Source organism: Asterias rubens, chromosome 1 (genome assembly GCF_902459465.1).
Source record: "Asterias rubens chromosome 1, eAstRub1.3, whole genome shotgun sequence".
In the NCBI taxonomy this organism is placed as follows: domain Eukaryota; kingdom Metazoa; phylum Echinodermata; class Asteroidea; order Forcipulatida; family Asteriidae; genus Asterias; species Asterias rubens.
Genome location: NC_047062.1, coordinates 29,139,412 through 29,164,256, shown reverse-complemented (window position 1 = coordinate 29,164,256; position 24,845 = coordinate 29,139,412). Strand labels below are relative to the sequence as shown.

The following is a 24,845-nucleotide window of genomic DNA, read 5'->3' as shown; positions in this document are numbered from 1 at the left end:
ACGTGTGATATAGCCGCAGCCAGAGCCTAGCCGTAGCCGTCAATTAGGAAATGGCATAAGTTCATGAGGGTGTGTAATTGATTGAATTATTCTGCCTCATATTGCGATTGATCGTTTGACTAATACACAGTTTGATCGCCAATGATGGTCCTTATAAACGTCAATGAAATTGTATCACGCAGTTAGCTTCTTATCTCAGCATGCATACCGTCATCATACGTTAAAGAATACTAGATATCGATTGGTTGATAAACTTCCCAAAAGAATATATGGAGCTCTTGTATTAACGTTGGTGTATATAGTGTCCGACTCATAGAAAGGCATAGCACATTACCAGTCAAGACACCTTGTGTTGCTATTTGCTTAGCCCCAAACTCTGTGTTTATTTTTTTAAAGATGGAGCATGCTATAAAAGCGGAACGCAAAGCCTTTTACGGCATGGGGTCCGGGCCCGCCTAAGAGCCCCGGAAAATTTTGCATTCTAGATGCTCTGTGGTGCAATATTAGGCCAATAAGAGGCAAAAGGTGAAACAGAGCATTAGCCTTTAAAATGTGAGCAGCAGTAGAACCTTTTCAGCCTAACAGCATCTTCAGGTGTGGATCTTTGACACAAGTTTTAGTGGACAATTCTGCCAAAGAGTGAGCATGCGAGTGTGAAGCCTTCACGGCATGAGTCCGGGCCCGCTTAAGAGCCCGGGAAAATTTTGCATTCTAGATGCTCTGTGGTGCAATCTTCGGCCAATATTATAAGAGGCATACAGAATCATGGAACAGAACATGAAGCCTTTTAAAATGTGAGCAGCAGTAGAACCTTTTGGGTTAACAGCATCATCAGTTGCGGATCTAAAGAATGTGTTAAAGTATGGGCACCTTCGGGGGACCTTCCTCTGCGGTAGACGGTTCGTGTGAGACTGCTTCAGCTTACATAACGGCGCAGTACTCAGCAGTTGCGTATCTTCCTATGACTTTTCAAGCGAACAGCACCTCGTAATTTTAACAGGTGAAATTATGCATTATGTTCAATCTCATTAGTTATTAAACGTATCAAAATATGGATTTAATAATGTTAAATAGGCCAAGGCCCAAATATCTCGCAATCCTGTTACAAGAATTACCACTTGATATTTGACATAACGGCAGTTTGTTTGTCATTTCAAGCTCTTCGGAAATGGGGTTTATAACTGGCTTAGCCACCAAGTAGGCCAAGCCCCAATTCCCGCTATTATTAATGGTGTATTATTTCAGTTTCCATCATTGATTTCAAGGTATTTTCATATCAAACACATTTATATAAATTAACGTAGCCAGATAGAAGCAGAGTGGCTGTTAAAACATTTGGTACTATGACCATTTGTAGCAAAATTTCGCACTGGAAGCGTAACGGTGTAAGGCTGTTTAACTTTGAAATTATTTTGCGGTTCGCCGGTGTAGATTTTATATAATTCAGAATGACAGCACAGTGCCATGTGCACAATTTCCCGGGTTTAACTTTCGTAACTTGGGAGCTTTCATTTACGCAGAATACTCTTTGTGAGACATAAATCCGAGTGGTTGAAGGCACTAAACACCTGCAACTCTGGTAATTTTCAAAGACACTTGATGGATCCCAATCCATAAAAAAACAACTCCGTGAAAGTTTGGGCTCAATTGGTCATCGAAGATGAAGGAGAATAACAATTAAAGAGAAAACATTCTTGTTTGCTTTCAGATGCACGCGAAAGGATTCAGGCCTGAAGTCTTTCTCAGACTCAAATATTTTATTAAGAAATCATCTTTTTCAGAGGGAGTCGTTTCTCACAATGCTTTATATTATCAACAGCTATCAATGGCTCGTTTCCAAGTAACTTTTATCCTAATATATTTTTAGTTTATAGTTAGTCAATCATTTAAAATTTACAAAATGTAACATTACAGGAGACCCCCCCCCCCCGAATTTGTGTACATAAATACGTATGTATGAGAAAGGACAATGTAAAGAATAGACTGAAGAAGGCACATACACTTGAATACACAAAGAGTATTAAAGGGAAGGTACACGTTTGGTAATTACTCAAAACAAATATTAACTTAAAAAATGACTTGGTAACAAGTATTGGAGAGCTGTTGATAGTATAAAACATTGTGAGAAACGACTACCTCTGAAGTAACGTAGTTTTTGAGAAAGAGGTAATTTCTCACTGAAACAATAAAAGACTTTTATTCCTATATGAAAGCACACAAATTCGCCCAACAAGGGTGTTTTCGATGGCCAATTGAGTCAACATTTTCTTTGACAATTACCAAACGTGTACAGTGAGTTACTACTAAAAATGTCCAGCAGCCGAGCCGATTCCACGAAACACTAAGATTACACCTATCTCGAGTTAGGACGAGTAACCCGTCCTAACTAGGATGGGTTCAATGCGTCCTAACGTCTTTGGATACGGAACTTAACTCGTCGTCCCTAATTCCTAAGATTAATCCCAAGTTAGGACGAGTTTGGTGAAATCGACGGCAGTGCCTTTGAAGACCGATACAGCCGATGAAACGATTAAATACCAACCTGGCATTCCTGTTTGATGTAGAGCGACTTCAGACAACGGTCCCTCAAGAAGAATACCCCGCCTAGGTAGTCGGTAACTGACCCGGAAGTAATAGGCAACTCCTTTTCGAAGATCACGAATGGACGTAAAGGTAGAGTTTCCTGTCTATAAAAAGGAATTCGGGCGATATTTGTTAGAGTTATGAGTGACGGAATATGACGGCAAAATATGAACATCAGCACATGACAAGAACTACATGAAATTTATAACGGGAAATTAATAAGTCCACTCGAACCATTAAGCGAAAAAGGTAGCCCTGGCTACTTTCCTACCTTCCGCTAAGGTAGTATTAAGCAGGACAAGAGGTGTCCCGAATTCTAAAATCTACTCCGCGTTTAGAAAAATAAAGATCATCAACACCTAGATCCCAAAGAACAAAACTCTACTCAGCAAAGTAGATATAGGGCCTACACATGGTGTTCACGCAATTCGTACATACACAACACATTTGATGTAGGATTAAAGCAATCAAATTGTTTCAAAAACCAAAGGTATACTTTGGCTTTCAACAGCTGTTTTAACGTTTGTTTTCTTCATTTACTCTGACACTAATGCTTCCCTGTGCACAATCGCACCAGCTAACTGGAAAGCACGCCTCCACACCCTTGGCTGATTGTGGAACGCAGGTGTTGAAAACGTTGGTTAGAACAAAAATGTTAATGTCTATGCCAAGTATTCCGAAGAGATTAAAGTTATGTTATGAAGGGTCTAACCTTTTGCATTCTTATCGCGCCATCTTCGAAGGGTTACCCAATAACGAATCTAATTCAATCACCGAAGGTGTATATAGTTACGGCAACCCGTGGCTCTATCCTGGTACCGCGACTTCATTTTGGGAGCCGTAACTTAATTTGGTTGTTATAATGCCATCTGGTTGCCAGACTAAGTTTGATATTTGACTCTGTGAGTAGCGAGAAATATAATTTGAGCTTACCCTTGAACAACAGACAAATCGCTTATGGTGGATTGTTTTTCATAAATTGAGGATACCAAGAAAATGTCTGTGTGTGGTGGAACAAAAATGCATTAAAGCCATTATACACTTTCGGTACAGAAAAGAAGAAAAAGTTCACAGATTTACAAATGACTTACAGGGTTTACAGAAGGTAGTGGTGAAAGACTTCTCTTGAAATATTATTCCATGAAATGCTTTACTTTTTGAAAAAACATTAAAACAATATCAATTCTCGATAGCGAGAATTACGGATTTATTTTAAACACATGTCATGACACGGCGAAACGTTCGGAAACAAGAGTGGGTTTTCCCGTTATTTTCTCCCGACTCCGATAACCGATTGAGCCTAAATTTTCTTAGGTTTGTTATTTTATATATAAGTTGCGATACACGAAGTGCGGGACTTGGACAATACTGTTTACCGAAAGTGTCCAATGGCTTTAAGACACTGAGATGTAATGAAAATTCCATGCATTACAAGAGATTAGTGAGGATCACTATTAATGCAAAAAACAGTTGAAGGTCAATTCAAAGGTTGTGTCATTGATGGCAAATCAAATGGGTGCCAAAAGAATAAAATGTGCACAGCCACAATCGTGGGTACACAATTCATTTCGTGTTCATTTTATGAACAACAGTTTGAAAGCCACTGATGAAGCAGTTATCTCAATGTTATTGATATGCCAGTTGACAATGTCTTTCTCCAGAAGACGATCAAAGTAATAGCGACCGAAACGTCGAGTTGAAACCAACGGTTCTTTTCAGAAACACCTGAACTCATTTAGAGATTATCACTACATAGGGTTTCCGCAAACCTTACTGTATCGTATTTCCACCACGCAAAGTTTCAAATCCTACTTCATAATGTTATTATAGGATACGTCAATGATGAATAAAACTTGCTTGAGTTTATTAATTTTGGTTTTTACCCATACACCGATGTGTGATAGCACTGTATACTCAGTAATGTTCCGAGTCCTGTGAACAATTTCACAGGCATGTTACTCGGGTAAGATTCGAACCCACGACCCTTGCAATTCTAGAGCAGTGTCTTACCAACTAGACTACCGAGATTGCCTGGTAGCTATAGGCAGTTCGAATCCTATGTTTTGGCAGCGAGTACTGCAATGATAGATAAGAGTTGTTAAATTTGCATCGGGGATAAATAATATTAATTTTGGTTTTTACCCATACACCGATGTGTGTTAGCACTGTATACTCGGGGAAGTATTGAGTATACAGTGCTAACACACATCGGTGTGTGGGTAAAAACCAAAATTAATATTCTTTATCCCCGATGCAAATTTAACATCTCTTATTGCTTGAGTTTGTTGAAAACAAGATCTTCAAAGAGTATGTTGTTCATTTTTGGTGAAAAAGTGTACCCATGACTTTGGCTGTGCACAACTGCAAAAACGTGCAAAGATATTGGATTATAAGTACACGTGTTTTCACACCAAACATCCTACTAGACTTGATAAATAATTGTATCATATATAACACTTTTATGAATAAAAAAAAAACGCAAAGGAAAATGAAGGGAGCTCAGAATGCAAACATAATGGTACCCGATGCTATCTACTCTAGCGCACCTGTGATATCGCTCAGGCGCCCCCAGTCACCTTTACGTCCCTCGGAGCATACCCAACCATTAAGAAACTAAGCCCCAAACATTTCAACTATTAATCCTTGAACAAAAAGTGATTGATGCACAACCTGAACTTTCCCTTTCTCAGTCCACTAACTTTTTAGCAAACTAAATGGAAAGTGTAGGTCCTTCGGGAATATTAACTTGACAGATGAGTTGTATGCCTTCACACGCATCTGCAATCAATATTATTCTCAACCACTGGGCATGCAACAAAATACAAAAACACATTTTTATAACTATCTTACAGGACTTCTCGAAAAGAGAGTGAAGAGAAGTTGCATTATGTCATTTTGGAAGTTGGGTGCGGTCACGGGAGTGCACTTGCGGGGTTCTTTTCACAATTGGACCACCGGTGGTTGGACAATATACCCCACAAGAGAATGTTTAAGCTCAACCTGCACACAACAAGGTAATTCTGTAGAAAAGGGAATAATAGAAACACAATAGCATGCAGGACCCCACATACTGGATAAGTGGGTGATGAGCAAGATGAAAATAGTGTGGGTGCATTTTGGGTCTCCTCTGTCACCACATCGGGCATCACCCCAGCCTGGCACTTTTCAAAGACTGGACCCAATGATTTGATACTAACCTCAATCACACTTCTCCATCCTGATATAGTCTCAGTGAACGCATCCGTGTAGTACACTATGTACTGTCCATTGCTACTCCCAGCCGGTAAGAATGGATCCCAGCTTAGGTTGATGGATGTTGGTGAGGCACTCCGAATACTCACATTCATTGGACCTGTCACACAAAAAAAAACATGTGTACACCATGAGAGAAATAATATACCCCTTGCACTGGCCGCCATCTTTGATGAAACACGCGTGAAAGGCTATCAATGGCTGATGTAGTGCGAAGCGCGTACATGCGTGCACTTTTCCATTGTTCTACATCAAGTATGGCGGTCAATGACGTCATGTGTAATCCTATGTAGACAGAATCTGCAAGAGCACAAGATACATACACACACGACCTTCCGGATCCTTTTTGTGGGGTCCGCCTATTGCTGTTCTATATTATTCCCTTTTTTAAAGAATTCATTTGCTGGGTCCATGATGAACACATAATTCCCTTGTGGGGTCCATGGTAATTTTGTCTATAAAACACACAGCTCTGTGTTACAGTCACTATGTGGACATTCCTTTAATAAGGTAGTATTTCAGTTTGAATGTTATTTCCATGATTTGCGGCTAGAATAACATCGTGAAAAACCAGCCTACAGTGACACAAATCAAAAGGAACCAATTTTACACCAAAATTCCCATGTGACCCTGTGACGAAATCGCGTTGAGTCCTCTTGGAAAAACCAAACCGCCACGGGTTAGACTATTCTGTCTGTGTGACGTCATCAATTCAAATTTGTAGATTAAAGATTAAAGATTAAAACATAAAAAATATGTTTTATTGTTATGATAGAAACATGAAATGTGTCTTCCCTGTATACACGGAGAACAAGTAAAGGCATAACACCAATAGACAACACGAATACAATATTACAAATTTACAGGAATATACAAATATAAAAGAGTGAAGGCATGTCAAAAAGTAGAAAGTAGACCAGGTTATCTCGACCATATACTAAAAAGCTTACTAGGCAGAAAGGAATCCTTAAATATGTTGGTCTTTAAGCATAGTTGTCGGACCCTGCCTGCGCGATTTAGGGTAATTAGGGTTCAGATACACACCATACTTTTTTATGAAGCTATTTCACTCCCAGTAAATCATGCTTAATACGTCCTCACCGCTCATGTTTAGAACAGCTCTCATTTTCTATCGAGATGATAAAATGCAAATAATTTATATTACCCTGGCTTTTACGATCGCTCATTTAGCACTTGGAGGATGAAAGAACGCGTGGGCGAAACACTCCCGCATAAAAATAACTGCCTGATATCTGGCTAACGATAATTTTCAAGTCCAAATTTTGAGTAGTTTTAGCACGTGTGATTGAAATTTGAAATATGTCATTAGGTTTGTGGTTCTGACAGCAGAAGTCACGTTCGTATTGGACTGTTTGTTATTGTCACCGTTATAACCGGTTTTTTATTCTTATCAAGACAAGTTCGGAGTGTGTGGAGATATTTAAAGGCACTGGACACTATTGGTAATTACTCAAAAGGCCTGAAGTCTTTTAATATTTTTAGGCATCTAAAAGCACACAAATCTGTGCAACAAGTGTATTTTTCTTTCATTATTCTCTTGCAACTTCGATAACCAATATAGTCCGCACTTCACAGATTTGTTATTTTATGCATAAAGTTGGGATACACCAAGTAATAATATTGGTATTTGACAACTACCAAATGTGTCCAGTGCCTGTAACATGAATCTTCACAACATAAGCATATCTTCAACAGAAAGGCCACGTACTCCAAACCGAGGCTGTAAGTACAAAATGGCCGACCCCGCGTGCACCAATGGTTAGCCATCATGTGTTAGTATAGGCCTACTACAGGTACAATAAAAGAAACGCATAAATAGAGACATTAATATTACAAACAAACAATTCGACCATTTGTCAATGTAGTTCAAGTCAGCAGGGCCTGCACTTACAAACAAACAAGCTCATACATCAATCAATTTTCTTGTGTATATATATAGTCTACCTCTTGACTGTTGGGACTCCATTGTCTATCACATTATGCAGGGTAGAGGAACCGCTGCACAAACATACCTCCATGTAATTGACACATTATCATTGTACACGCCAGTTACATTCCAGGGTCGTAAGCGAAAAACAGATCAATTAAATCCCAGCCAAGGTAAATGAATATCTTCTATAATGTGCCCAAACAGAAGTAGGCCTAACACAGGAAATTGACGAAAATAATATGTCATGGCAAAAGACAAATAATTACAGACAATCAGTTCCAATAAGAAGTGGCACAGGTCGTGGGTTCGAATCCAACCCGAGATGCTTAAAAAAAATTCCACAGAACTCGGGAAAGTACTGAGTAGGGAGGCCTCAGAGCTTTACATACATCGGTGTATGGGTAAAACCAAATAACATGTTTTGATGTTCACATAGTTTAAAGGCAGTGGACACTATTGGTAATTACTCAAAATAATTATCATCATAAAACCTTTCTTGATTACAAGTAATTGGGGAGAGGTTGATAGTATAAAACATTGTGAGAAACAGCTCCCTCTGAAGTGACTTAGTTTTCGAGAAAGAAGTAATTTTCCAAGAATTTGATTTCGAGACCTCAAGTTTAGAATTCGAGGTCTCGAAATCAAGCATCAGAAAGCACACAACTTCGTGTGACAAGGGTGTCTTTTCTTTCATTATTATCTCGCAACTTCGACGACCGATTGAGCTCAAATTTGCACAGGTTTGTTATTTTATGCATATGTTGAGATACACCAACTGTGAAGACTTATCTTTGACAATTACCAATAGTGTCCACTGTCTTTAAGTGTGGATCGTAAATAAAACATTGTTAAAAAAATTATCCATGTGCTACCCGTGGTCATGTAACATACACTGTAGTTGGTTTCGTGTGAACATACCTTATGTTATGAGTATATGATGTGAACATACCTTATGTTATGAGTATATGATGTTCATAAAAAATATAGATTATGTCAAATATAAACTATTTATTATAGTTTCTTTTTATTTCTACACACCATGCAAAGCTTCAAACAATACTTATAAACTTAACCCTTCGGCGGCAAGTGTGTAAGAACGCTATATAAATGCTTAGATTATTATTATTATTATTATTATTATTATAACACCATGCATGAGAAACAAATATACAGCGTCGTAACATGAAATAATGTTTTACTAAGATTAGTTACGTTCACCAGAAGTAAGCAGCGAAGTTAGCAGCGAGCTTGGCTACATTTAGCGTTCACATGGTCACAAAATCGCTATAGCGAAGTTTAGCGTACCTGATGGGAAGAGAGTTACCGCGTGTGACAAGGCCCTGAACACAAACAATGTTCCGTGCAGCCGTGATCTGTAAACCACACATCGCCACACTTGTTTACAGAGGGAACATTTTTCTTGTCACATTCTTGCAAACCCCTTGCCGGAGAAAAGAGCATGCCAACCGTTCCCCTATATTATTATAATAACTCACAGATGCAAACGATTACAAGTGAATCAATCATTGCACTTTATATATGACGTCATCCTAAGACAAATGGAGGGTTTCAATTACGTCATCGCTTGATAGCACAAGGGCCAAATCACTCAAATTTGATGACATGAAGTAGTGATAAGACAACTTCGCGTCAAAGGGTAGGCCGACTTGAGACGAGCGTGCATTTATACCATTTGGAGTATCTAAAACCAATAACTCAAACACTTATGCATTGTGAATGGAATGTTCTCTTCAGGATTGGTTGATTTTCAAATAACTGTGAGCCTTATAATACAAAACCATGAAATAATTCTCTTTTGAGGGAGCGTTGGCTCTGTGAAGAGCCGGCTTGGTCTAAACATTTCGAACAGTTTACTCCGTTTGCCTTTGACAATTACCAAAGGTGGCAAGCCGTCGGTTTCACCTAACTCTTCCTAACTTAGGATTAATCATGAGACTTGAACCCATCCTAAGTTAGGACAAGTTACTCATCCTATCTCTCTAAATGTAAAAGAGTGAAAACACCACTCTTTACATTTCAAATATCTCTTGAAAAAGAGTGGTGGTTATTTCACTCCTTTATTTCACTCATAAAGATGCAAACTTCAATCTAAAAGAGTGGAAGACCACTCGAAAAAGAGTTGTCCCTCATAATATGGCTCGTCAAAGAGTGCCTTTTCACTCTTTTACAAATAAGAGAGTCACTCGACATATGAATAATCCTAGCGTTTGTTTCGTGAAATCGGCTGCAGTGCCTGTACAACAGATACGTTTTAATGGCATTACATTTGTATCACAAACATTAGGTATTCAAGGTGAGTTGGTCTATGTTTTTGGTAGTTTTCATTACAAGCAGCATCAATCTTCACATGAGGAAGCACATTACGATTGGATATTATTCATAACGCAACACAAGGACAATCTTCAATGCCACATTTCCAAGTCCAGACTATACATGAGAGGAGAGAGGTCAACAGGTGATTTACGTCTTGGATGAAAGACTAAAACAAACCGACTAACACCTCCATAACAACTGATAAGTGAATAGAGGGAAGTCAAGGGGCAAGACGGCGGCACGTGCCCGTACATTCCATTGACAAACAGACCGTTTAGGATCGATGCGAGGTAGACGTTCGTTCGCCTTACGAGGTCACGGTAGCGGACAAGCAGCATACAAAGTGTGCAGTGATAATCATGCATGTGCTAGATATGAGAGATTTATCATGGGCCATATTTCATATAGGCTCAATTTCAATTTCAATTTCAATTTCAATTTCAATTTCAATTTCAATTTCAATTTCAATTTCATGTGGGCTCAAAATGGAAAATGGGGGGGGGGGTACTTTCATCTAGGTTTAATGCTTTTGATCAAAAATGAAACAAGCTAAATATTCAAAAACCTTTTTTTTAAACCGGAGTTTACCTGTGTCTATTTGTGTCTACTATATTACAGCAAATACGAGAGCCTGACCACCCGAAGGTAAACTTAATTATTTTCGTCTAGCTACTTGCTGTGCCTCGGCCATTTGAGGTCAATACTACTAAAGCATGGTCGTCATCATGATTTACCATTGGGTCTCAAACAATGACTCCATCACTACTTGGAACAATAATTAAAGGCACTGGACACCATTGGTAATCACTCATAGTATAATGGTTAGCATTAAACAGTGTGAGAAACGGCTCCCTTTGGGGGAAAAATGTAGTTTCTCCCTCATATATATTAAAAAACTTCAGGCAGGCCTGAAGCCTTTTATTATGCATCTGAAAGCCCACAAGTTTATGCAAGAAGAGCGTATTTCGTTCATTATTCTTTGGCAACTTCTATGACCAACTCAGTTCAAATTTTCACTTGTTATTTTATGCATATGTTGGGATAAACCAAGTGAGAATACTGGTCTTTCACAATTACAGGTGTACAGCAGTGCCCTAAATGTTACAATATAAATTGGGGTAAGAGTTTCATTGACTATGAGTGCTCATTATATACGACGAATAATATACTATTGGTAATTATTGGAATGTTAAACCATAAAGCAAGGACTTAGCCTCGTGGCAAAATTGTATTAGTTATTTATGTTTCTTTCTTAAGATCCCATTTTTCGGTTCGTCTTCCTGGAGGAAAGTGTTCAAAGTCTTGTTTTATTAGAAGAGGTAGTTCCCCGGTCGAACGGGAAAAACTACCGGGATTAAAGCCACTGGACATAGTAATTACTCAAAATAATTGTTACCATAACAACTTACTTGGTACGAGCAATAGAGAGCTGTCGATAGTAAAACATTGTGAGAAACGGCTCCATCTGAAGTTTAATAGTTTCTGAGAAAAAGGGTAATTTCTCAATCAAATAATAAAATACGTCAGCTAAAGCCTCTAATTGTCATTGCTCTTTTGCAAACTCGACGACCAATTGAGCCCAATTTTTTGTACAGGTTTGTTATTTTATGCATATGTGTGGATACATTAAAGGCAGTGGACACTATTGGTAATTACTCAAAATAATTATTAGCATAAAACCTTACTTGGTAACGAGTAATAGGGAACTGTTGATAGTACAACACATTGTGAGAAACGGCTCCATCTGAAGTAATGTAGTTTTCGAGAAAGAAGTTTTCCACGAATTTGATTGCGAGACCTCTCGGAATTAGATTTTGAGGTCTCGAAATCACCCATTTAAGCGCACAACTCCGTGTGACAATGGTGTTTTTTTCTTTCATTATTATCTCGCAACTTCGACGACCAATTGAGCTCAATTTTTCACAGGTTTGTTATTTTATGCCGGTGTTGAGTTACACCAAGTGAGAAGACTGGTCTTTGTCAATTATCAAAGGGCCAAGTGTCTTCAAGACGCCCCCGCTGATGTCAATGAAGACTTGTCTTGGTTGAGAGTTTGAGCTCAAATTTTCAGTTTGTTATTATGCATAATTATGTTGAGATACACCAACTGCGAAGGCTAGTCTTTGACAATTACCAATAGTGTTCACTGCCTTTAAGTGTGAATACTGGGCTTTGACACAACGAACGTGTCCAGTGCTTTTCAGTAACCTTGTTGTTCGTTATAAAAAAGGCCCCAAAACTACGGGAGTTGATTGTTAGAGTGACTGTTAAAAATGCTCCCGAAAAGCCTCGGAGCTATTTTGCTCTTATGTTAGTTGCATTTTCACAGGGGCTGAGTGATGGACCTACGAAAGGGAAGGTTATTTCTTTCTACAATAATATTTCTAAGAAAGGCTTTGAACAAGGTCGATGAATCCGGAGGTTGATATTACCAAGACAGCCTGTCACCAGATAAGAAAAGTGTTGAGAAAGTTGACAAAAATTATTGCAACAGTCTTTTAAACTCGGCCTTCACACAATGGAGTGAGCACTTGTTCAGAATAGACAAGCAAATCTAAACTCTTCACTGCTGAGCTCATGTTAAACTTAGTTGTCTTTAAACTTAGTCACCTACTGTTCATGATTGTTGTTGTTATTTAGTCTTCGAGAAAGACTCTGCTAAGTTCAAAACGTCAGGCAATTAACTGTCTTTTGCACTCATACCACGGGTCATTTTGGTTTGTTAGAAGCCACCATTAATTTATACAGTAAAACAAAACAACGCTGGAGAAATAGGCGGGTTGAAATCCCACATTTTGTTAATTAAGGACTAAATAATAACAATTATCACAAAATAACATCGTGATTCTCACCAAATATTTATGGAATTTTACACTGTTTTTCGGTTTTCCATATTTAGGCATAAACACTGCCCGAAATTCGGTTAGTCCAAATAAACAAATGTGAATGTCGTACAATGTATATGAATATATTTCTTTCAATCGCTCACTCCCCGAAAGCTAACCTCAGATTGCTGTGTTTATTTGTCGAGACCCAACTGTGGGGGAAACCGAATGTATGGCACGCCAGTACTATTGTGCAACAACTGATAATTGGATTTCGTCGAAAACAAGACAAAGACTCAGACTCGACAATGAACTCTACCAACTGCCGTACTGTTTTGACATTATTCAAAATCCTTTGGCTGGAACACCATGGCCCTTTTCGAAACCACGGCTTCGGATCCATATTCGGCACAGGGCCCAATTTCATAGAGCTGCTAAGCACAAACATTTGCTTAGCATGAAATTTCTTCCTTGATAAAAACAGGTTTACCAACCAAATTTCCATGTGATTTTCAGGATAAGCAAACAAAAGCTGAATACCAGTAACGAGCACTATGTAACAAATGGAAATCAGGGAAGAAATTTCATGCTTAGCAAATTTGTGTGCTTAGCAGCTCAGCTTTATGTCTTTAATTTGCTGTTCATTATTGAATCAGTGTATACCTATATCATACCTCATACGATATTGATTTTGTAATTTTGACATGATGTGCATTATTGTGTTGAACGACAGCATTTCAATAAATGGCACTGAATGTTAGGGCTGTGACGTCATAATATGCAAGGGGTCATCAGTAGTCATTTACAAAACGCCACAACTTGAGGTAATTCCATACCTTTTGTTTTGGACCTGATTTATGCCCCCATTTAGGCCCAAAACCATAATTTCAAACACTGATTTTATCTCAGACGAACAATGGCTATAACCTGTACAAGTTTACCATATCCGATGTAATAGTCCCCACCCATCTTAAAACAAAAAAATAACGTCACCAAGCTGTTAAAACTCTTGTCCTCCTCTACACAAAAGTAGCAGCCCCTAAAATCCTCTTAAGAGTTGAGGCCACGACAAGTTGAGGTCACAAAATAGAAACAATAAAAGGGAATAGGCCTACCTACAGCACATGTTTTCAAGAGCCATTATTTATTTCGGTATTTCGTTTGTCCTACAGCTTCAACGCTTCAGACCTATGGGATTCCGCATATCTGTATCTTTACTCCACAGCCAGTAATAATTTACAGTATTTCTGGACCATTTCCTATAATATATAAATACAAAGTGTCTCCTTTTGATTTCCGTTTGATATATCTCTGATGCCATAAATATCAAAACGGCGGGACCAGAGCGAGCAGTCAGCGGGGGCGACTGAGCAATACGCCCGGGAAGCATCCGGCTGTCAACTACGTGACAGCATGTGGGGAATGTTGCAGTGGTCTACTGAGGGCGAACAGGAGGCCATGATCGACCTTATTGCTTGGGGAAAACATTGGTTGAATCTATTCACGTACTCCCTTTAAGGCTGTGTTATTGTTAGTTCAGGATACTTAAATATATATAAGAATAGCACAGAACTCCCGTAGTTTTCATGATGATTCAATAACATAACATCTGATATTGTATGTTGTATTATACGATTTCTTAAAGGCAAAGTTTTTTTTAAACAAATTTATTAACCGTCAGACTGTCTTATATGTCTTAATCCTATATAAGTATGGATGTAAACAATAAAACTAAGCATCAGGGCCCAATTTCATAAAGCCTGTAAGCACAAAAAATTGCTTAGCATGAAATTTCTTCCTTGATAAAAACAGGATTACCAACCATCTTTCCACGTGATTTTCAGGATAAGCAGTAACAAGCAATATGCAACAAATGAACATTTTGTTGGTAATCTTGTTTTTATCAAGGAAGAAATTTCACGCTAAGCAATTCGGAGGGTCTCCGTCCAACAAGCTTGCTTTTGGGAGACCCACCTAATCTATTAAGTTTGTTCTCAAGCAAATAATGTTAAATTTTGTCATTTTAAAAGATTGAGTGGAAATAAATTGAACAATGAACTGTGAAAAAGAAAGGCGGTGAAAATTGTCCGTACTGGGCTCGTCACAAAACAAATTTAGCCACACGACAGCCCCCTGCGTCCAAATCATAGAGTTCCTCTGGTCCAACATGGTCCACAAAGTAAGACACCAATAACCTCCATGCTGCCACAATGTTTACGTCCGAAACACCTAAATCAACAATGACTGAAAAATGGGCTCGAAACTCCCCATAGAGATTGCGTGGAATGTGTATCTATATATTCTTGGCCTTCACGAAGCCAAGTCCAACGAGGTCTACGCAATGCCTTGGGGCGTGCCACGTTTTGGCGCTGCCTTCCTGACTCTTGAAAGTAGCATTCTAAAGTTCATCGAGGTTCATATTTCTCAACAATCTTTAGTAGAGAGTCGGTTCTAAAAACAACAGATGCGATGGGGCCAGTAATTCAATTTGGAATTGAAAGTTACTTTTCATTATTCTTTTAATCTCAGAAGAGTTGAGTGTTTAACACATCATGGTGAACATTTAATGTCGTACAATGATTGACCAGATATGTCAACAACAAAACAACTTCTATGCTTGAAGCGATGGCCTTTGGTACCAATTAGCAACTACTTTTTATAAAAATAAATTACGGCATATTTTAGGAAGCGTGTTGCCGCCACATGAATCAAAACAAATCCCTCTTATCGTGTACGAACTTATCGTGTACGTACACGATAAATCAAAACTTATCATGTAGGTACACGATAACATGTCTTGTAGGTACACGATACATCCAAACTTATCGTGTACGTATATGGTACATCCAAACGTATATTGTACGTAGGCCTACATGACACGTCCAAACTTGTACGTACATGATACATCCAAACGTATATTGTACGTACAGCATACATCCAAGCTTATATTGTACGTACATCATACATCCAAACTCATATTGTACGTACCTGATACATCCAAACTTATCTTGTATGTATATTTTACGTCCCAAACTTACATTGTACGTACAATACATCCCAACAACGTACATGATACATCCCAACTTTGTTTGTACGTACATAATAGATCAACATTTATGATATACGTACAAGGTAACTTCTCGTGTATGTACAAATTAAAAGAAATGTGTGTTACTCATGTGGAGGGAATACTTTTCTGTAATATCAAACTTACAAAAACAAATCACAATCAGCAAGATTGAACAAATTACACCTGCCGTCAATTTCACCAGACTCTTCCTAACTTGGATCAATCTTAGGACTTAAGACGGGTTCCGTTCCGTATCCAAATACGTAGGACGCATTGGAACCATCCAAAGTTAGGACGGATTACTCGTCCATAACTCGAGTTAGGATTAACCCTAGCGTTGCGTGAACCCGGCTGCCGAATTTACAAGATAAATTAAAATATAATATTCCTTAGAAAACTGCATAAAAATAAACAACGCCAATGGATGGACTCAATCAGAAAGCCCAAAATGTTCAACACTCTGACACTCTCCCCAGCAGCAGAAATCAAGGAAGGTCAAAGGGTCAGGTACGGAGCATTAAAAGGCTCTACTCAGCATTAGGGTATTTAGACGAGAGCCGTGTCTAAATAAAAGGGAAAGTATACCTTTGGTCGATGAAACCGCTCGATTGTTTAAATCATGTTAAAATATACACACCCAATAAAACTCTGCGAAAGGTGTTCGCGTTTCAGAGATATCAACGATAAATCCAGAGCGATTAAGTCCATGCAAAAAGGAATAATCCGTATTGGAATTCACAAATGAGAGACGTTACTGTTAGGTGCCCTGTCAGATTCAATTGTTGTTGGATATAAACCGATAGGCCTGTACTTCTATGATCGCATTTACTTACATAAAAAGGACACTGAAAATGCTTAATATAACCGAAAGCTGCGGTACTACAACAATCAGGAAAAATGTCCAAACCTTATCAATAATCTGCCCTTATTAATAATCTGAATCAATATTAGTGTCCTGCATTGACTTTCTTGGACCGATGACGTCACATGCACCTGCCGATCTGCCATTTTGAATGAGAGTCAAAGTGCATGTGAAAAGTATGGTACGTCTGACCTCACGTACACTGCAAATTTGTTGGTCAAAAAATGTGTTGGGTAAATGCATTACTAATTTGTTGGTCACAAATAATGGACGTTGGTTAAACAAAACCGTTGCCCAACACGCTTGGGCAATGTTGACAAAATTATTGGTTAACTGATTGGTCCACTGTGTATATTATTGTAGTTGGGCAAGATTTGCCCGAGAAGTTGGTCAAAATTACCACAGTAACCAATGGTGTTGTGCACAAAGCTTTCAGGTTGTTGGGCAAAGTTACCGGTGCGCATTTTATTATTGCAAGTACAACGTTCGTACTGCTGTATGTAGCGGTAGTAGGCCTACACATACACATACAAGCAACATCATGGCGGCTGGCTGTCAAAAATACTCTTCGAGATTGGGGAATGGAGTGCTTCTCTGAAACATTATAGGTTAGAAGCAAAAACAACCAATATTTAAAGGTTACTCCATAGAATACACTGATTCATGTGTAGGGACACAGTTAAGTTTTCAGCAAAGTAGGGTGGAGCCCACCGTGCATAGTTTGATGTTTACCCCCGTGTTGGGGAAATGGCTGAACAGTCCGTTGTCGTTAACGATCGAAAGGCAAGGGGTAGATTGAATCCGTTGTGTTCCAGACTTTTTGATCGGGCTCAGTTATCTCGTCAAAATTATATAAAGCCAATATAATTTGGAAATTATAATTTAAACCAATAAAGAAAAAAGAAGAAAAAAAGTGAACACTGTTGATTGCTGACTCTTTTACCAGGTTACTTCTGACATGCTAAATTTATTTACCTCATCAGATCGAAAAATACTACGCTGCCCAGCTTCCAGCAGATACAACAGAGCAGAAGTTGAAGCAAAAGTGAAGAGGAATGGCTGGCTGAAAACATTATATACTGCACATATCAGATGAATCCAGTGTGGAAAGAGTACCGCAAATTAGATGCCCTTTCCGAATTGAAGTTTTTGTTGCATCATTTTACGTTTAAAAAAAAAGGGCCCTCATCTTCCTCTTTTTGAAAAAAATCCGGACGATCAACGTATTTTTTATTTTTTTGGCCTAACCAACAACTGAATAAAGGAGTAACCAACAAAAATACTCAATCATTGCTACTTTTGTTGGGTAACAACCGTTGCCCAACACGGTTGCCCAACGTTGGTTCAAATATCAACTGACTACATTATTGGGTAACATTTTAACCAACATAATGGTAAACAAACTTGCCCAACTATTGGTCAAACAAATTACCCAACTTTTGGGTAAAATGATTTGACCAACTTGTTTTGTCAAACTGTTTGCCCAAGTATTGGATAAACGGCATTGCCCAACCACTGTTGGTTAACTTTTGCCCAATTATGTAGCCAGTTGATATTTGAACCAACGTTGGGCAAACAAGTTGGGCAATTTTTGACCAACGAGATTTGCAGTGTACGTATGCGCGTCACGTACGACTCAAAAATGAGGCACGTAAAATTGGCTCAACAACAGGCCAACAGAAAAATATGGAATTTGAAACTAAATCATCATACCAAAATACACAATCAGATGAAGACTAAGATTTTTGAAGAGTAAATTATTTGCAATAGGGCGTAGTTGTATCTTTTCTTACACTTCTTGCTTCAAAATATGGACTGGGGTTTCGAGTCCCTGACCGATTGTGTGGATTTCCCTGAAATCTGTATGGGGGTTTTGCTCAAAAACAAAACAATGAAAGTTCCTTTTTGTCTTCTCTGGTCTAGTATGGTGCTTGAAATTGCTTCTCTGGGAATCCTAGGCTTCAGAACCAGAATTATCAAATAAATAACTAGATAAATATTGCCATCTCCAGCTAGCTCACAATGGGAGTTCCAATGAGGGGGAGTCGGATCAGGCCAATCTCAACAAACACTTCCCACATGAATTCAGTATTTATTTTTTCCATACCGACTTTAAAGGCACTAGACACAATCGGTATTACTGAAAAATAACTGTAAGTATAAAAACCTACTTGGTAACTAGCAATGGAGAGCTATTGATACATACCACATTGTGAGAAACGGCTCCCTCTGAAGTAACATAGTTTTTGAGAAAGAAGTAATTTCTCACTAAAATAATTGTATTTAAAGGCAGTGGACACTATTGGTAGTTACTCAAAATAATTATTAGCATCAAACCTTTCTTGGTGACGAGTAATGGGGAGAGGTTGATGGTTTAAAACATTGTGAGAAACGGCTCCCTCTGAAGTACCATAGTTTTCGAGAAAGATGTAATTTTCCACGATTTGATTTCGTGACCTCAGATTTAGAACTTGAGGTCTCGAAATCAACCATCTAAACGCACACAACTTCTTGTGAAAAGGGTGTTTTTTACTTTCATTGTTATCTCGCAAGTTCGATTACCGATTAAGCTCAAATGTTCACAGGTTTGTTATTTTATGCATATGTTGAGGTACACTAACTGTGAAGGCTAGTCTTTGACAATTACCAATAGTGTCGACTGGCTTTAACATAAGATTCAAGGCATCTGAAAGCACACAACTTGTACAACTGAGATTAAGGGCTCGTGGTTTTTTTTGTTTCATTATTCTCTCGCAACTTTGACGACCAATAATTGAGTCCAAATGTTCACAGGTTTGTTATTTTGTGCATATGTTGAGATACACCAATTGATAAGCCTGGTCTTTGACAATGATATCAAATTTTATCCAGTACCTTTAACTTTAAACTGGTGACGTGAAAATACCAAGGCCATCAGTCACTCTCCAAGTTTATAGGTTTTTTTCTCCCCATTACGGAATTCGTTTCTGGTCGGTGTTGTTGAGCTATCAAGCTTTCCATTGCAATCCGCAAATTGACGACTGTGTGTCGTTAGGTCATGTCGAGTGTGCATAGTGCCAATCTTATTTTACGTGGTATACCAACCACAATCGCAAAAGCTACAAGTTATACTTCATTTCAAAAGCAAATTAAAGGCATTGGACACCTTTGTCAAAGACCAGCACTTGGTGTATCCCAACTTATGCATAAAATAACAAACCTGTGAAAATGTTGACTCAATCGGTCAACGAAATTGCAAGAGAATAATATGAAAGAAAACACATCCTGATGCATAATACACGCCAGATGCATAATAAAGGGTGTCTTTTAACATTTCAGTGAGAAATTATACCACTTACTTTAAAGACTACTTAACTTCAGAGGGAGTCGTTTCTCAAAATGTGTTATACTATCAACAGTTCCTCATTGCTCGTTTCAAGTATGTGCGAATGCAAAAGAGTATTTTGAGTAACTACCAATAATGTTCAGAGCCTTTTATGGTGAATATATTTATTTAATACTTGTATATTTTCCGGTAAGAGTAGTTGTATATAGATTCATGTAGACCCTACATGATGAAAGATCTACACTCCGTTGTGTACGTAAGCACTTGTACCAGAATAAAGGTTACCAGCCAATATACCAAGTAAGTGTGCCATCGTGTGGCTGGCAGTGTAAGTTATTCTTACTTAGCAGGAAAGTATGAAGCATTATTTTCTGCTTAAGCAGCTCTATGAAATTAGGCCCAGCTGGTTTTAAACGCCGGCAAAATGCTTGATATCACAACCTTTGATGCAGCTAACACATACCAGCTGTTGTTAATCAAGTGCCCAAACGGATAATTCTTTTGTATTCCGTCCTAAATGTAACCGACTGGTTGCAGTGAAGGAAAATACACACATTTATAAACCCTTTTTGCGTCTCTGAAGTAAACAAATATTTGAATGTATTCAGATTTTCACCATTTTCGAACGTATACGTTTGGTAAACATTCTTAAAGGAACACGTTGCCTTGGATCGGTCGAGTTGGTCTTTGAAAAGCGTTTGTAACCGTTTGTTATAAAATGCATATGGTTAGAACGATATTTTAAAAGTAGAATACAATGATCCACACAAAATCAGCTCAAAATTGCGTGGTTGTCTATTTAATTTGCGAACTAACACGGTCGGCCATTTATGGGGGCCAAAAATTCCCATAATGGCCGACCGTGTTAGTCGACGAGGTAAAAGAAAAACCACGCAATTTCGAGTGATACTTGTGTTGATCATTATATTCTACTTTTAAAATATTTATCTGGCGAATCATTTTATAACAAACGGTTGCAAACGCTTTTCAAAGACCAACTCGACCGATCCAAGGCAAGGTGTTCCTTTAAAATTAAATGGCGATACTTTAGGTTTGAAGCCAATAGTAGTTTTCGATAGCATTATTATAGCAAAGTAGTTATGGACAAAGATATTAGTGGTTATGCTGTACCATCTGATTCTGAGATGAGAAACGTCACTGTCAGTAACGCTTCCCAGATTGTGTATTATTTGATTTATTTATTTATTGGTTTATTTGAAAACATCCAAACTTGGCAGCCCAGAGGCTGAATTGCGTTTAAAAATTACAGAGCATAAGAAAATATAATATATACTATTTTTAAAATTACAGAAAAACATTAAGAAATAAAAATATTTATTTAAGTACAGATACAAAATACAGTATTCCTACTGTTGTATATATCCGCTCCAGATTTTCGCTCCAGATTATCTCAAAAACCATATTTTGAAATGACATTTTCTCGTGCTAGTTTGAATTGCATACATCTAAATTACATTTATATACAGGATTATAAAACAATTGAACGGTTCCAATTAAACAGAATGGCCACAATATATTACTACGTTTTATGTTATCCAAGGCCACACCATGCAAGGTATACCACAGCCATGTTTATTTTCAGGATGTGACATGGATATATCATGTTAGTTCGTATAACAGCACTTGAATTCCTTTCCATATAACTTCCTCTCTAATTTCGGATGAATTATTTCAAATGATGCCCAGTGCCAGTGCGAAGGCTGCGAAGGCGCGTGCTGGGGTCGCGGCACCCGAGCGATCGACCCACATTCTATTCCCGTACCACGTGCATTTCATCTGTCATGAACGAAAGACGCATGGTATGTTAAAGGTGAACACCAAGCACGCAGTAGAAATGACATTCAAGTTAGTTTTATATAGGATATTGGACATCCACATATGTTTGTACAGCGAATACTAATGTTGCTTTTCAGATATTGGATATTGTACATTCACTATTTCTATAGTCAATGTCTATTATGATATTGGATATTGAACATTTAAGTTTGTACGGCGAATATCGATGTTGATTTTGAAATATTGGATATTGAACATTCCCATTGGTTTGTACATCGATATTGGATATTGGACATTCACATGTTTGTACAGTGAATATCGGTGTTGCTTTTTAGATATTGGATATTGGACATTCCCATTAGGTTTGTATACAGTCTATATCTACATCAATATTGGATATTCACTATCATGTTTGTACAGCGAATAACGATATTGGATATAGGACATTTAGGTTTGTACAGTGGATGTCTACCTTTTCGATATTGGATATTGGACATTCCCATATGTTCTTGTACATCGATATTGGATATTGGACATTCACATAGGTTTGTACAGCGAATATCGATGTTGCTTTTTAGATATTGGATATTGGACATTCACATAGGTTTGTACAGCGAATATCGATGTTGCTTTTTAGATATTGGATATTGGACATTCGCATAGGTTTGTACAGTGAATATCGATGTTGCTTTTTTAGATATTGGATATTGGACATTCGCATAGGTTTGTACAGTGAATATCGATGTTGCTTTTTAGATATTGGATATTGGAAATTCGCATAGGTTTGTACAGTAAATATCGATGTTGCTTTTTAGATATTGGATATTGGACATTAGCATAGGTTTGTACAGTGAATATCAATGTTGCTTTTTTAGATATTGGATATTGGACATTCGCATAGGTTTGCACAGTGAATATCGATGTTGCTATTTTAGATATTGGATATTGGACATTCGCATAGGTTTGTACAGTGAATATCGATGTTGCTTATTAGATATTGGATATTGGACATTCCCATATGTTTGTACAGTGAATATCGGTAATGCTTTTTTAGATATTGGATTTTGGACATTCCCACAGGTTTGTATACAGTGAATGTCTCTACATTGTACATTGATAAGGAATATACAGCCATGTTAGTATACATGTAATTCACGCATATTATATCAAAGGATTATATTCTTAATCTGAGCTTAGCCAAAATAAATACAGGACATTTTGTAATTATGCGTCACACTGACATGGGGCTATGCCTGGCACTGCGTGGATTACGTCACATCGGTGCCAATAGTGACAAGGAGCGCCTAGATACAACAGGACTCACTAAGGAAAATTAACTGAACGATAAAACAAATAAATCTCCTTCTAAAACAGTAAGCTGGTTCATACATTGTATATATCTCTCTCTCTCTTATAAACAAGACTTTGGCATGACCCTAGAACCGCGTTTGGTGAAATGCAATGATTTATCTCGTTTTGTTGTTGTTGTTGTTTTTTCCCCCGACAAATTAGGAATCTGCAAACGGTCGTATACGCCTAAATATATAGTGCTTCGGGTTTTTACTACAGCCTTCAGAACCAAGAACTTCTGTCCAATAATAGTCGTGTTGGTTAGATAACAGTGTCTACAAAACTGCATTGTCTTCGGACTTAAGTTAGTCAAAGCAATCGCTGGCTCTTTTGTCGTTATATTATGTCTCTAAAGGAATCTTGCGATTTGAAAATTCTTTCGAACTTTGTAACGGTTGGAAAGCACACATTTTTGTTACTGCATTTATTATTTATAAAATCCCTTATTCTACTTCAGATACATCGGTTTACTCGCATGCCACCATCCACGTGAAAAACACCACAAACTAATTATATGAAACAAAAAATTTTCAGTCGGTGAAACCATGCTATGGTTAAAATATAACTAATTTAACTTGTTATGAACTAACTAAGTGTGGTTACAACTTCAATCTCACCTTTACATCTTCCATCCACGCATGTCAGTTGAAAGACCGCATCACAAGCCTCACGGGGCAAGGAGCACCTCTCGCCCGCCTGCCTCATGCACACCGTGCAGCATCCGCACGGGCCAGGCAGCAGTCTGTCCCCCGTGCATCGCTCCGGTAGACCCGGGCAGTACCAGTTGCAATAATGAAAGTCAACCGGGCACGTGTCCTTCGCTTCTTGTGAAGCCAGCGGATCAGTACTCGTGCCAGATAAACCATACACGGCTAGGATGTGTTGGTGGAAAAGAACAATTGCTATAGTACATCCCAGGTATGTCGAGAACAGTCCACCACCAAACCAACAACCAAACCAAGTTCCACAAGACATTTTTCAACCGTTTTTATATTAGAAGACGTAACAGCACAGGTATCATTTCCAACAAAGATGCAACATCACAGTTCCAACACTAAAGCAACGACACTCCTGGTGGCGGGATGCTGACATTAAATCCGAAATCCACCTACAGTGACCAAAATGGATTCACTCCAAACTCCAACTGGAAACTTTGAGCGTGTGAGGACGAGATCCAACCCGTGGCTGGCTTGTGAACTTGTATTATAGCTGTGTACATGAACCTCGTATGGTGAAGTCCCACAGCCTGACGGCAGCGGGTGATACTTCGGCGGTTTCTGGTAACCCCAAGCACGTGCCAAGCGCCTCGCCGTCAAAATAAACCCCGACCACGGCTTTTGTTTAGAGACAAGTTGGCCCTGACGCTCGAGTCACTGGCGAGCTAGTCTTGGCTCAAGACGTCGGTGGTCGCTAGTGGATTGTGTACTACGCTCAGTGGCAAATCTGAGCGTAGTACACTACCCATTTTCGATCAATGACGTATTGGGCAAAGACTA

The 24,845-nt window shown here is 38.4% G+C and overlaps 1 protein-coding gene across 2 annotated transcripts in view; it reads right to left on the bottom strand.

The window, feature by feature from the left end:
* The window catches only part of LOC117292479, a 44,520-nt gene extending 19,886 nt beyond the window's left edge, over positions 1–24,634 (bottom strand). For both annotated transcript variants that reach the window (XM_033774538.1, XM_033774546.1), the window contains exons 1-3: positions 23,967–24,634; positions 5,781–5,935; positions 2,543–2,687 (exon numbers count right to left, since the gene is read on the bottom strand). In XM_033774538.1, the coding sequence (XP_033630429.1) occupies positions 2,543–2,687; positions 5,781–5,935; positions 23,967–24,324 (658 nt within the window). In that variant the 5' untranslated portion in view covers positions 24,325–24,634. The remainder of the gene's footprint in view (positions 1–2,542; positions 2,688–5,780; positions 5,936–23,966) is intronic.
* Between the last annotated feature and the right edge of the window lie 211 nt (positions 24,635–24,845).